General features: G+C 41.0%; 1 protein-coding gene across 11 annotated transcripts in view; it reads right to left on the bottom strand.

Moving 5' to 3' along the window:
• The window catches only part of tfeb (transcription factor EB), a 31,701-nt gene that overhangs the window by 4,454 nt on the left and 12,272 nt on the right, over positions 1–14,975 (bottom strand). For 4 of the 11 annotated variants that reach the window (XM_044179202.1, XM_044179249.1, XM_044179174.1 and 1 more), the window contains 8 exons: positions 14,038–14,127; positions 9,128–9,232; positions 8,531–8,710; positions 6,079–6,177; positions 5,694–5,885; positions 4,828–4,917; positions 491–608; positions 195–251 (listed from right to left, as the gene is read on the bottom strand). In XM_044179202.1, coding sequence (XP_044035137.1) covers positions 195–251; positions 491–608; positions 4,828–4,917; positions 5,694–5,885; positions 6,079–6,177; positions 8,531–8,710; positions 9,128–9,157 — 766 coding nt within the window. In that variant the 5' untranslated portion in view covers positions 9,158–9,232; positions 14,038–14,127. The remainder of the gene's footprint in view (positions 1–194; positions 252–490; positions 609–4,827; positions 4,918–5,693; positions 5,886–6,078; positions 6,178–8,530; positions 8,711–9,127; positions 9,233–14,037; positions 14,128–14,975) is intronic. The other 7 variants (XM_044179211.1, XM_044179185.1, XM_044179229.1 and 4 more) reach the window with 3 other exon arrangements.

A 14,975-nucleotide genomic window follows, 5' to 3' on the forward strand; every position in this document is an offset into this window, starting at 1 on the left:
GTGAAGTGTGTGTGTGTGTGTGTGAAGTGTGTGTGTGTGTGTGTATGAAGTGTGTGTGTGTGAAGTGTGTGTGTGTGTGTGTGTGTGTGTGTGTGTGTGTGTGTGTGTGTATAAGGCATGTACAGTACTGTGATGAGAAAGTAAAAAAGCAGGTACATCATTTGGGTAATGAGCATGCTGAGGGAAAGACTTACTCAGATTGTGGTTGTCTTTCTTCTGTCTCTCCTTGGCCAGCGCACGGGCTTCTGCATCTTTGCAATAACAAAAGGTGATTAACTAATGGCTGAGACCGTGCCATGACTCAACAGAAACTGTTTTTCAGTGGTGTCAACAACAGAAATTTCAGGACAAGCTAAGAAGCAAGTGTTTTACATTCACTCAGTGACAGTCTTTTATATAACTTAGTAGCATCTTAATAGTTTGACTGAGTTTAGATGATTTCCTAGCTATCACAATGTGACTACAAAGTTCAAAACGTTGACTTCCGCACCTGACAGTTCTCGTTTGATGGTCAGGTTGGCAGGACAGGAGTTACTGGTCATAGCAATGGCTGGTCCCTTCATCCCAGGACCTGTATACACATCCAGGTGACTGCTAGACAGGGGGAGCTGGGTAGGACACACACACACACAACAAATATACACATTTAGAAAACTGACATCTATACATGACATTTTTTTATTTTTAAAATCACTTCATGTCAGCTTGAGACAACTGCAGTTCATAGATCTCTGTGATACAAATGAAGGAGTAAAGTGAAAAGGCATTCATGTATGCCTCTATGCAATGTCAGTTGTCTCATCTGAGAAAGAAGAGCCATATGAAAGCTTTGTTGGTTGTGAATGAAACTCCTCAGAAGCACTCAGATGTTCATAGAGTTTGCTCTAGTTTTACTCAACAAAGTGAAAACCCTAAAACACCTTGCAAAGAATACAATCAACACAATGGCACCAATGCCTCTTCCAAAGTCCACAATTTAACTTGATGTCACATTACATAAAACAAGCTTGATTTGTGATTTAACAATATGAGGGAACTGAATGTTGAACTTAATCAAATAAAAATGTAGCTGATTTCTCTGTTTCCTAGACTACTCATTTACAGCTTCATACACATTTATAAGTATCTTTATAAAGTCAGTGTTCATGTTTAGAGTGCTGTAAAGACCAGATAGCAGGAGATAATGCAATAATATCACACCTAAGAACAGCCTGCCAAACACACAGCAATGATTGACTATTATCCAATCTATCTTATCTCTCTTTATGGCTTGATTCTCTCCTCTGCCTTCTCCAGCTCGTGAACTCACACTTGTGGAGTGGTCTCCTAACTCCTGCACTTTAGACTTTGCGAAACAGCTGTGACTTAGTTTTGTATGGACTCCTAAAAAGACGTGATTTACTTTTAATTGCACTGTATAGTTTGAGTGTGATGGACTTTTTATGCCTTGTTACCAATCGTGTCATACTTGTTGAAGCAAGGGCAAATGTAGCACTGCTAATGAGGCCTGAAAGATAAGAACTCAAAGGAAAAGATACCTTATCTGCTGGCTACTGTGTGTGCTGTGAGATCAAACACATTCATTACACACACAGACACAGCTGAACACAGGTTCACGTCTGTATGTAAATGTACGTTCTGTTAAAAATCTCACAAAAGATCTTAAGAATGCGGAGATGTATATTGTTGTGGTTTACAGCTCTGCCATTCAGAAAAAATATTAAAAAAACACAAGCTTTAACTGCTTTTCAGACAGACAAACAGATTACCACCCTGTTATCGTTGTTTCATGTTTTCTGCTGATGATAACTCAAAAACACACAGTTTCAAATAAACTCTAATTCCCAGCCTCCCCCCTTGCTTCTGCACTGACTTCCCATCTCCTGGCCAGGCAGCCTACCTCTCACTATGCCCCACTCCAATAAGAACCCATCTAACTCAACTGAACAAGCAAGCATGATTGGGACTCAGTATGGCTCAGTGTAACCATCCATACACACACACACACACACACGCACACACACACACACACACACACACACACACATTTAAACAGTCGAACTGTTCACTTGTGCCTGGTATTCAGTGGTGCTTTTACTAAACTTTGAGATTCCAAGAATTCCATGGAGTTTGCCGCTTTAATCCCCATCAGGATTAGCAGGTGAGTTTTGCTCACTGGTCAGTTGGGAAAAAGGCTCTGAGTTTAGTTTCCAGCATATTTTAACATAAAACACTTTACACAGGATCAGTAATATGTTCTGAAATTGCAGCACTATTAGCATATAGATCTGTGTTTTGAGTTTCTCTCTCTCTGCTGGTTTTACACATACTGATCATTCTCGGGGTTGATCAATCGCCTAATCTAATCAATCAGTGTGATGTTACAAGTACACACACATACAAACACATTCACACTGATTAAACCAATCAACCACAGAGGACATACTATCAGATAAAGCTACAGGAGGCTGTTTGGGTTTCCCTTACTTACTCACTCACACTCACACACACACACACACACACACACACACACACACACACACACACACACACACAGAGTTGTGAGGCAGTGAGGCAGATAGTAGACCACACAATGAGCTGAGCCTGCACTTGTCGAGACCTGCTAATATTCATATTCCAATTGCACATTGAACCTCAACATGACGCTCAACATCAACTCAAACGTGCAAGAATTCGGATTCCAGTCCTGCACATCACATGCACAAACAGAAAATAGTTCTTAAAATGAAAACCTCACCCACCCCATCGCCCCTGCTGCGGCTCATTTTATAATAAGGGACCTGAGGCTGGGAGTTAGAGCTGTCTCTGCATCCGTCAAAACTTTGGCTCGCTCAGAGCAAAAGCTAAAATCCTACAACACTAACTAAAGTCACATTAAACTTTCTGACAAACAACAGCGCTTCAGTGTCTTACCAGCTGAATCTGTTCTCCTTCAATAACTTCCACAATGGCATATGTCTTACTCATCTCCTTCATCCTTTACTCCTTCCCTCACTAGGCCAGTGTTCTTTCTTCTTCTCTCTCAGGCACCAGCAGCACACACAGCTCTCTCTGGCACTGCTGCCCCTGTCCTGGGAGACTGACCTCAGCAGCACCGATCCCGTCTTTCTTCTACCTCCGCTCCCCACCAAACAAGAGTGAACTTTCCCCTAACTGGACTTTCAGCCTGTTTTCTCTTTGCACAAATTGCCCTCATCCCTCTTTCCCTCCTCCCTTCTTTTCCTCCCCCTCTCCTTCTCCACCCCCCCTCTCTCCAAATGTCTTGTAAACAAGTTGAACTCTAACTGCTGGCAGTTTAATTGTTAATTTTCTGAGTTTAAACACAAAGCACTGTATAGTCCTTGCCTAACATGTCCTCCCTACAGTTTCTAACTATGTCCAGCATGGTTTGGGGATGGAATGTTTAGTGTTTAAGTCAATTATACACTTTTGCATGTGTGTTTGTGTACGTGTTTCTGTGTATGGGTGCATAAGGACATAAGGACCTATTGCCTCAGTGGGGACATGCAAGGAACAGACTGACAACCAAAAAAGCAGGTTTATAGCAAACGAACACCATCACCATCCCTATAACAGCAACAAAAACTAGGAACATAAAATGGGGACAAAGACAGAAAAAGACTGAACAGATGCAGGAACAGTGATTACAGGAAATACTGAAAAGCCAAATCGGAGTACTGATGACTCGGCACATCCAACTCTATGACTCATTTAGAGCAGACTGGGCCCAACATATAACCTGAAGTGGATGAGGGTTTCAGAGAACTACATATTCAGAGAATACAACATTAAAGTTAAGTCTTTTAAACCAAATTAATTTGTTAGTTTGTTTTATTGTTTTTATTCTGTGTGTTTTTAACCGTTTTATTGTTTATATTGTTCCTACTGTGTGTTTTTGTCTGTTTGCTTTTATTGTTTCTATTCTATGTGCTTCTGCTTGCTTGCTTGCTTGCTTTTATTGTTTTTGGCATTTGTTTTTTGTGCTTTTTACCTGTGTTTTCTGTAAAGCACTTTGGGTTGCCCTTGAGTATGAAATGTGCTATGTACTTTGCCTTGCCTAGTGTGGTATTTTAAAGGTGACGCATTCGAGGTGTATGACCCATGTGGACCAACACAAAACATGCAGTATACAGTATGCTGCATTGCAATTTGTGAATACCTAATGTATTCCTTATAAATTAGATTATCATACAAATAGTGCAAAGCAAAAAAAGTCAATTTTAATGAGGCATTTTGTCTATTAATGAATTATAAAAAATATTATTTTCCTTAAAAACAACTAAAATTAGCCACTAACAGTTTATTATAGTTTACCATTTTCAATAAATCAGTAATGATCTAAAAGAATGTCAATGAATCCAATCAAGATTTCACTCAAATAGCTGAATTGCACTGGACACTGAAATCATCTCGTGCTATTGTAACACTATTTTACAGAGGTTTTACTTCACTTATTTGTATTTTGTGAAGAATATTGCATGTTGCTTTTGTTCTAAGGAAAAGATAAGTTACCACAAAGTATCCATGTCGAGTCAAGCCAGTTTTCTTTATATAGCCCAAAATCACAAATCACACATTTGCCTTAAATGGCTTTAGTCTGTATGATGCCCTCTATCCTTAGACCTCCAGTTCAAATGAGGAAAAACTCCCCCCAAAAAACATTTAACTTTTCTGAAATATGTAGGAAATCTTTGGAAAGTAAGTGAAAAAGGAATCAGTGGGATGCAAAGCACATTATCGTATAAAAGACAGTAAAAATTAAGGACTCCTGAAATCACACCATGTTGATGGGTTGGCTCTACTTACTGTGTTTGGCATCTGGACAGGGTCGATGTATGCCTGAATATCATCGTAATTGGACTGCATGCTGATGATGTCATCAATGACCTCATCCATCTGGAAAAACAAAAACAGGGCAAGAGTGATTATGACAAGCTTGAAGACCTATTGTGTCTAACTTTAAGACAAAAAACTGCACCTAATCTTCATTTCCATGTTTAGCAAATACTGCACCATTCAGAGAAGACTGTCACTACTCGTATGTTTATTAAAGCATCTGAAACCTGATGGCATGTAGGCTTCCAGGTGAACTCGCCTGTAGGTGCATGTCTCACTCAAGAGAACACTTTAAAGATGATTTCTATGTCATGGAGGTTAACTGGTAAGACTATTTTCACTCACAGAAACTAAAAGAAGAGAGGTCGAGAGTTGGAGAAAGAGGAGGAGGACAGTTGGTCAAAGTCTGCCAGGTTCAAAGGGCCTTACATTCTGCTGTTTCCCTGTCACTTGTTAAGCTGTAATTACTCTTGCAAAGCCATAATGGAGCATTTAAATTCCAATGATAGCCAGTCTCAGTTATTGCCAGTTAGTCAACACATTCATCCACACAACTACTGTACGCACGACACATTAACACCAGTGCATTTACAAATGCTGCTCCAGCCTACCAAAGACCAATAAATCATTATGATGCTTTCATAAAATGTGGAGATAAAGTCACTTTGGGGGTAATATTCAATCCTCATAATTTTATATAGGAGTGTAATTAAGTCATATTTTAGAGATATTTGTTCAATCTGGTTCTTGTAAATTGTACTTTATAACCTGACTAAGCATTAATGTTTACAGGTTTATGTTTATGCCACTGTCTGTCCATGCTTGCTAGCGTCTACCTCTTTCTCGTGGCTGGAGCCAATGTTGAGCATGGCCATGGGGCTGTTGGGAGCACTGTTTCCAGACATGAGCTGCTCGGTGCGCATGTGTGGGGAGTGGAGGGGTGGGGGCGCAGACGCTGAACCCCCTGTAGGTCCCATGGTAGGTCCCATGTTTGTGGGAGGAGAGGGCCCTGCTACTGCATGGACCGTCTACGGACAGAGAGAGAGAAAGAAAGTGATGATGGTGTTAATGACTACTGACATAGATAAATGCACTGCGATAGTATGTGGATTGCTGGACAAACCAGACAAAAACAGAAAGACATATTCACGGAGTTGATCTAATGAGACAGACAAACATAAACAGATATACAGCACAGAGTAAAGGCATCCAGAAAGGTACCTGTTTGGTGGCATAGGTGGTGGACAGGTATTCTTTCACCTGTTGCTTCAGAGACTGACGGATGTGGTAATCTGTAGGATTCTCGAGGTGGGTCTGTACCTGTATTAGGGATGGACAGTATGTGATCAATTCTTATTCCATTATTCATTTTGCACATTGATCCTGTTCTATATTGATCCTGGTAATGATTCCTTTTTGACCAATTTTTGGTAGAAACACAGTATATACAGGATTTATAGTGATAATTTAGTGTTGTTTAAAGATGTGATCTGTGATCCAAATATAAACAAAAGGATTGAAAGCTTCTTTTACTCCCAAACTGATTGACATTTCTTTAAATACAAGGACAAATACTACTAACAATTACTATGGTCAAAAATTACAGCATTAGCTTTTAATATGTTTGAGAAAAACAAATGTTCTTATTAAAAATAGAACATTTTCGACTGCAAGTTTAATCTGCATACATTACAACTTCAACTGGTAGTTACGAAAATTTAAATAACATCAGAGCAAAAAACTATCTGACGACTTGATCTCTAAGTCAGACTACCATCTACAATGAAATTGGACGTGTTTTTGCATAAAATCCATTTTTCATTTAAGTACTCTTAATGAAGAGCAAAGTCTGCTATGTGTGGCTCTAAAATCAATTCTTAAATGCTAGATTTTTACCACAGGTAAAAGATGCACTTGCATTAGCCTAAATGGATGCAGCTGTAAGTGTGAGCCTTCAAAAACACCATTTTTATGTGACCATATCTGTATTTTCACAGCAAATATTCCATTTAGCCACTGTAGTCCACTTATAAAATACACCCCCAGATTTGAGCATTTCTTCCTATTTTGCAACAACTCCAGCACCACATTAAAAAAACAACAACAAAATGACACTTACTTCACTACCCATCCCTAAACACACAGGGTTATCATCAGAATTACATTTTAATTAATACATAATTATTTAGTGTATTATATAAGCTTATTAGTTCAGCATGGTTTAACACTAACATTGAAACATAACACACAATACATTAAGTATGTGCTTCATATGCACACCCCATTATCCCTGTCCCATAATACTGTGATGGCACTAGGACAGGGGAGCATTAATTCAGTAGTAATGCCTACAGGAATAAAGCCACACTAAATCCTCTGGTGTGGCCACATAGAGCAGTGGGCTGGCCTCATTCCTTCACATCAAAGGGAAAAGCTCAGTAGAAAGCAGGCCTGCTCCCCATTACTACAGAGAAAGACTCCACTCCTTAGCCCTCCAAACCCCCCTGTTTTATAACCAACAGCAGGATTATAACAAATGAACCAGAAACTTTTCAATAAATAGATGTTTTTTTACACCTTCATGTTACATTGTTCAGCTAGTTTTTATAGCAAATCTTGAAACTTTGGATAATTGCACACGATTGGCTGTCAGCTTTAAATGTGTCTGGGTCCCGTGAGCCAGAGGAACAACCATTCATTCATAACTATTCCACCTATTTGGCCCAGCTTTGTCAGCACAGGTGAAGTCCAAAGAAACACAGTGCAGGAGTTATGACAGGCTCGGTGAGACTGATGGACAGACAGCTCACCTTATCTACAAAATGAAAGGAAAGACACTGACAACTCTAAACACTGAGATTTCATGAGCACCCACACACACGTGCATGCACACAGAGTAAACCGTCGACACAGCAAATTGCCCCACATAGTTACCAGTGAATATAAACTGTATAGATTTACAGTTCAAAATACCATAAAGCAACACACACACGCACAATTAAGTATTGCACAAACCCATACACACACAAACACACACCATCAAAGATAAGGACACACACACAAGCATCTTAGGAACCGGGCAAAATGTCACTTCAGTCTTATCTGTCCTTGTCTGACTCAGACTATCTACATTGCTCCTGTCTGTTCTATCGCAAAACATGTCAAAGCTCTCTTATCTGCCAGTCTTCCTCCCCATTCTGTCTCCATACCTGCTTGCTGCTCCACCACATTTTTCTCTCTCTGCCTTTTTTCAAATCTGTCCCTGATTTTCCCTGTGTGGCTGCGCTGCTGTGTGAGAGGCCACAACGCACACTGAAGTCCTGACCACCTCCGCTACGCCCAGCTGTCCTGTCTCCTTCTCAGCAACATGTGAGTGGATTAATGGAAGTGCCACAGCCCCTGTCCTTTTGAACCCCCCCCCCTGCATTCACACACTAACCTGAATGGATAATTTGTGCTTTTCTGTTTTCATATCATTGTAAATTCAATATATTTGACCATTTGACAAACAAGCAATCCAAAGTCCTCACCCTGGGCTCTGTGATGGGCATTTTTCACTATTTTCTGAGATGTATTGGCTAATTGAGCAATTGATTTGATAAGAAATCTGTTAAGATAAAAATAGAGATATTAATTGATAATGAAAATGATCTTTTGTGGCAGCCCTACTGACCTTAAGAACCTCCACGGGGACCTGCATACTTTGGTAATGCTGTGGGGTGCTAATGGCTGGGGTGGGTGCAGGTGGCCCAGCCATACGATGCTGCATGTATTGCAGGGCTGCATTCTGCTGCTGCTGCTGTAGCTGCTGCCTCTCACGCTGCTCCTCTTGCTGCAGCTGGTCTCGCATCAGCTGGGGACCAACACACACACACACATTACAGCAATGCATTCTGACCTATAAACTGACTGTGATGAGTGATGCTGCTTTTGGCTTTTCTCTGCCCCTCTGCTTTTTCAAGAGCTGGCAGCATGTTAGCAGAGCACAACTGGTGACTCACACGTCTATTTAATCACCCTGTAAGCAAAGTATGTACAGAGAATATATTAAAATATGCAAGGGCCAAATAGCATGACCAGATATATCAGTGGAAAATTGGTTGCTGCATATAGATGCCTTTCAAATAAACGACACCCAAAATGCTCTGACATTGACCAGAATACCCTCCTCTCTAGTGTCCACTTGATCAAACAACACTAGAAACAGATTTAACTAATGAAAGGCTTGCATGTGCTGCATTTTGGATGGCGGAGGGTAGTTGTGTTGTACCTGCATCCGCAGGCCGATGCGTGAGGCCATTGCTGGGGGGCGAGGGGGCAGGGGAGGGCGAGCCGACGTCAATGCACCACAGTCCAGCCCGAGAGGTAGAGGAAACTGTGGAGGAGAAAGGAAAGGGGAAAAAGTGAGAGTTAGGCCAGAGGAAGGAAAGGGAAAAAACAAGTTGAAAACAGAGAACAATGGTGGAAATGAACACGATTGTAGGTAAAGTTAGATCTGAAAGATCTTTCTAAACAAGAAGAGTAGCTATCAAGAGTGGATGCAGTGTAAACTTCTACCTCGACTGACATACTCTTATTGCTGTTATTGGGTGTATTAGTGATAGGAAGAGCGAGTTCAGAGGAGAAGAGGAAGTGTGCAATGTTGTGATACGCTTTTTTCATATGTTAAATGAGCTGTGTCTTTGTGGTTACGTGCTCTTTACGTTATACTTGTCTCATGTCAGTTTTGTTTGTGTTTGTTTAACAGTGAAATGTATTCTCAACTCTAGTTTGGGCATCCATTTGCAAAACTATTTTCAAAATCTCTGAGCACTCTTTAAAACAGCCACCTGTCAGCTCTGGGACCTTGGAATTTTCCACTGGTGCCATTCCACTTACAGGTATGCCTGAAACCTTTATCTTGATGCACCACTGGGCATGCTGGGTCAATCGCCTATGTTCCTACTGAATCAAAGGTTCCCAGCCAACTTTTTACAAGGTCTTCAAAGACTAATCCTGTTTACCAAGTGTATATGCCTTAGAGCATTCACTGCTAGTGTCTGTTTCTATTCATATGAGGCCTTGAAGAACTGCCTCTAGAATAAATGAGGCTTGTAAATATTGAACATATGAGACCATGCCTAGGCGTCACTATCATCTTTACAAACAATTAAGAATGTTGCCTATAAAAAATATAGTGTACATTATTTTAAGTTTGAACTTAGATAATACCTAATGAAAGAATAAGCAAGCTAAGGATCTGTCCAACCATTCTGTCTATTCATTTATCTATCCATCTATTGTCTTTTTGTCAATGTAAGTTTAAGATCCATTCTAGAAATCACCAATCACATAACTCATAATATAACAGTAACAAATCCCACACCTGCAGGAACCTGCAATTCTTTTAGGATTTAATTTTTTAAGTCCAGTAAGGAGAGGACAAGAAAGAGAAGAGAAGGAAAGACAGTAAAATTCCAACTGTGCTAAATAATTAAGTGTTCATGAATGAATCACAGTAACAGAGATATAGGACATAATTTAGTTCTAAATGAGCACACCACTTAGTATGATTGACTGTGTGTAGTATTGCACTGGGCCCTGTTGTTGCGCAAGTAGAGCAAACCAAAGCAAAACAAACTGCATCTCCAGGCTAACATGTATACACTCTCTGTGTAGGTCTGACGTCATCCATTAAGTGGTGTCATATCTATTCTTATGGTTAAAAGACGCCACAGGGATGAAGGCAGTTAGCAGTAGCACTCTCTGGACCCCCAACTCTGTGCCTCCAAAAAAGAATGAATTGCGAGGTACTTCTTCGATAATGGTCGAGAGGTCATATGGGAGTCATGTGGTCTTGTTGTTCTTGGGTGATCATGTGAGCAGGACGACGAAGGGGAACACCCATAAACCCTTTCCAACACATCCTCCTCTTTTCTCTCACGAATACACACACACAAACATGCATACATGCACACACTCAGTGGGGAGTCCCAGGACTGATAGTTCCCCTTCTGTAATGATTTGTGTTCATCCCCTGAATGACTAAGCTCGTCTGGACCCTCAGAGATGTAATGAAACCTATCAAGGACCAGGTTTCTACTCTATTCTAATGTCTCTGCTGATGGTAATGTGTTGTGAGACAACTAGATACAGAAAAGCAGCGACAGGGACATCATGGTCTAAACAACCTATCAGAATCTGATTCTTCCAGTCTCTCATCAGAAACACTGTCTGTATATGGTCATAAAGAGAGAAAGACACAGAGAGAAAGACAGAGAGAGAGAGAAAAGCTCATTGTGCGTGAGGTACAATAAGAAGGGCAGCTCCTATTGAGGACTGAAGCCGCCTGTTGTCCGAAGTGTACATTTCAGCACCCGAGGGGACACACACTGCCCGCTTTGTGCCCATTGGATGGCCCACATGAAAACCACACACATATGCAAAGATACAAATTGAAACACACACATTCCAACACAAACATGTACCAGAACTTGGACTGAAGGACAGGCTGACTCCACACCAGCAGCTCCAAACTGCCAAAACTGACTAAAATACTCTCCATTAGCAGAAAGTATAGAAGTAGAAAAACACTAATCACAGCCTGTAACACTCACAACTATTGATGCTGTTGGAACAACTTTCCCACCTACTGCTAACATCTGGAGCTTCAGAGGCAGGCCCTCTTGTATATAGTGGCAGTAATAGTTGTCTCTTTCAAGGTGCTTAAGTGTGTTCACACATACACACAGTGGTGGAATGATACACAGTGTATTTACGGAGTCTGACAAATGGGGTGATAACATCCCCAAACTCAATCGGCAAGGTAGGTATGCCAGCCAGAATGCTGTACAGACTCTAAAGCCCTTTGAAGCAAATTTGTGATTTTAATAAGAATATAAATTATATTTTTATAAATAAAATTGACTTGTCCACCAAACAGAACATAGCCAACCATATTATGTTCCACTGTACAGGTCCAATAAATACATTCCTCATCTCACATTTCATTCTCATCAGCACTGAGACAGGGGTGCTGTTCAAAGAACACATAAAACAAAGCTACAGTGTTATTTTCTGTTTGTAGAGGAACGCGCATATGTGGCACAGTTTGGCTCTCAGACACAGGTTTGAATCCTGTTTGTATGAGTAAACACGTTCCAAATTCATCCGTTTTGGTTAAGAATGTATGCAAATAAAGATTATAAGCAATTCATTGGCCAATATTAATTTGAACTGCTATTTGAAATCCCCCAACTCTGCAAAATGAAATTGCTTGTGGCATCAGATGTAGTAGCTACAATGTTTACATAACACTACCTAACTTTCCAACACATGTGAAGTATGTATCATATAGCCTCCAACTGTGACTAAGCCATGATACATCATCCTCTAACACATGAACACACACAGGCAGGATATCACTTCCTGATATCATATGGTGACACTCTACTACCAGGCAGCATGATCTCCCACATGGGCCTTCCCATTGCCTGGCATCCACTGGGGTAAGCAGGCATCTGTGACGCAGTAAGAGCACACAGTGGCCATTGTGTGTCCAACGCTGTGATGTCACAGCTCCTTCACTTCAAACACTGACAGCCAGTAGGAGGATGTAGAGCGGAGGAAGCCAGGGTCAGAGGTCAACTCTTCATTATGCCACAGATTAGTCACAAACATACATGCCAACTATAGGGACACAATACACAGAAGTGTGCAAAACATAAAATAAACATTAAACATGCTGTGCACATTGTGGTGACAGCTTTAGTTCCTTTCTATACATACATGTGCAAAGTGTAACACATACACATTCATAGACACAAACACACAAGTACACACACACTTGGGGGCAGTGTAGGGCCCTAGCACCTGTGCTCAGAGACATGGTGTTAATTCGTGGAGTGTGTATTTTTAGAATTGACTGTGCAGTGCCAAGAAAGGCCCTTTTAACAGCCAACATAGAGCAGTTGAGTGTGGGATGTGTACATACACATATACACTCAGGCACTCTCTCCCAACATAGCATGTGTGCATCCACGTGTATGCGGCCACAGCTGCTTAACAACATTCAAAGACAATTTACAGACATATTTAAAAAGGCTGCAGGACAAGAGCAGAAGCAAAAAGAAATTTTATTACTGTGTTAGGATCACAGCAGTTCTGCACAGCGAGCAAAAGTAGAAAGATATTCCTCAAGGTTCTAGCAAGTTTCAGGTTATTAAATGCTTAGTCCAACTTCTTGTTAATATCACAAAGGTTCCAAATGTGACACTGCACTGTGCACTTCACCAGCCTTTCCACCACTCCACAAACACACACACACGCTCTTTCCGCATTAAGCTATCTGTCTGCCTGCTCTAATGACTAAAATAACCCCCCTGCTCTCTGTTCTCCTTTTCAGGAACACCCTGTTCCCCTGAGCCATGGTGTGTTTTTTTGTTTTGTGTTCGTGTGTGTGTGTGTGTGTGTGTGTGTGTGTGCGTGCGTGTATCTGCGCGCATCTGTGCGTGTGTGTTTGAAGACAGGTGGGAGTGAGAGGGGGACATGCACATAAACAGTAAGTGTATGCATGTGTATTACTGCTTCACTACAGCGTCTGTCGGCTTTTGAGTAGACTCTTTGGCAACATGTAAACAGAACTACAGTATCAATATTTCTAACCCACCGCCACCACACACACTCAATGAGTAAGGTTGGTAGGATTATGTAACAGGGCTGGTATGACAGGTATGGGGTCCTTACCCCTTCCTCTTTGGTCTCTCACACACACACACACACATAAACAGCTGTATCCCTTAGCGACAGAACACACTGACTTACTCTGCATGCAGACAGACAGACTGGCAGACGGACAGACTGGCAGATCATTTTCAAACACTCAGGACTCGTATTCTGTTGGGTCAAATGCTGCTTTAGATATAAAAACCTTCCTGTTACCACCTCACATCTGTACTAATGACAACAGGATTAGGATACAGAATACAGGGGTTGTGTATGCACACCAGAGTGGATGAGGTCACTTTAGGATCCCAGAAATAAAGATTTTCATTTCAATTTAAGTAATTTAAGTCAGGATTGCCTGCTGTGTTAATGCAGGGTATCTCCACAGTCATTGAATGGGTGGACTTCTACAGTATAATATACATAGAAGCACATTAATGCACAGAAACAGACACATATGGACACATGTTCAATTACCTGTTAGAGGAAAAAGAGTTCACAAGGAGGAATACGTTCTGCTTATGCTGCTGACTACATGTCTGGATGCTGGAGAAAGTGGATGGCAATCTGCAGGGGGGAGGTCATGGAGAAGAGAGAGATGAAGAAAGGCAATGGAGGTATGAAAGAAAAAACAAACAAAGACAGACAAAAACGAAGAGAAAAAAAGATGATTGATTATAAAATTTAAAACTGCAAAAACAGACAGATGAAATTAATAGCTGTAATACAAAATATGCCACTGTGACTGCTGTGTGGAAAAGCAAGAGAGGAGGCAGTGGAGTGTTCAAGAAGGGGAAACAGCAGGTGTGCAACACACACTGAAGACCTTAGAAAAGAAGAATTTCCACGGCGGAAGCAAGGGAAGCAACAGACCATGGTTAGACCTGAGTATGAACACACACTCTTGCAGGAGAAACCTTTGATTCAGTTGTTTAGTTCAGATTTTTCAGTAAATCGCTGCAGCTCTTTTGCAGGTGGTTTTCGGCCATCAAAAACACCAACGCATGTGTTTTTCAAACGAGTAGAGGTCAAGCATGGTCTCGTAGAGGGTTTCAGTACAATACAAAGGCTAACTGAGTTGTGCACTCAAGTGAAATATTCAAAACACTGCACCCTCTTTTCACCATCAACAAGCATAATGTTTCTGCTTAGCAACCAACTTTCTGAAGGTTATCTGAATGAATCACCATAACTCATCAACAGTGTGTGTGAATCACAATGCCTGTCACCTTCTAAACACAGTCTATATATAGCCGACCAAGAGAGACCCTTGTCCAGTGCGAATCTGTCTACTCAGACCTGCTTTCCTCAGGTCACTCTGCTTCACAGATCAGAGAGTGATGTGAAACTAGCAAGCAAAGGACAATATGTTATTAGCACAAACACACTTCCAGCCATATCTAATCAAAGTATAA

This window comes from Siniperca chuatsi, linkage group LG2, assembly GCF_020085105.1.
Source record: "Siniperca chuatsi isolate FFG_IHB_CAS linkage group LG2, ASM2008510v1, whole genome shotgun sequence".
In the NCBI taxonomy this organism is placed as follows: Eukaryota; Metazoa; Chordata; class Actinopteri; order Centrarchiformes; family Sinipercidae; genus Siniperca; species Siniperca chuatsi.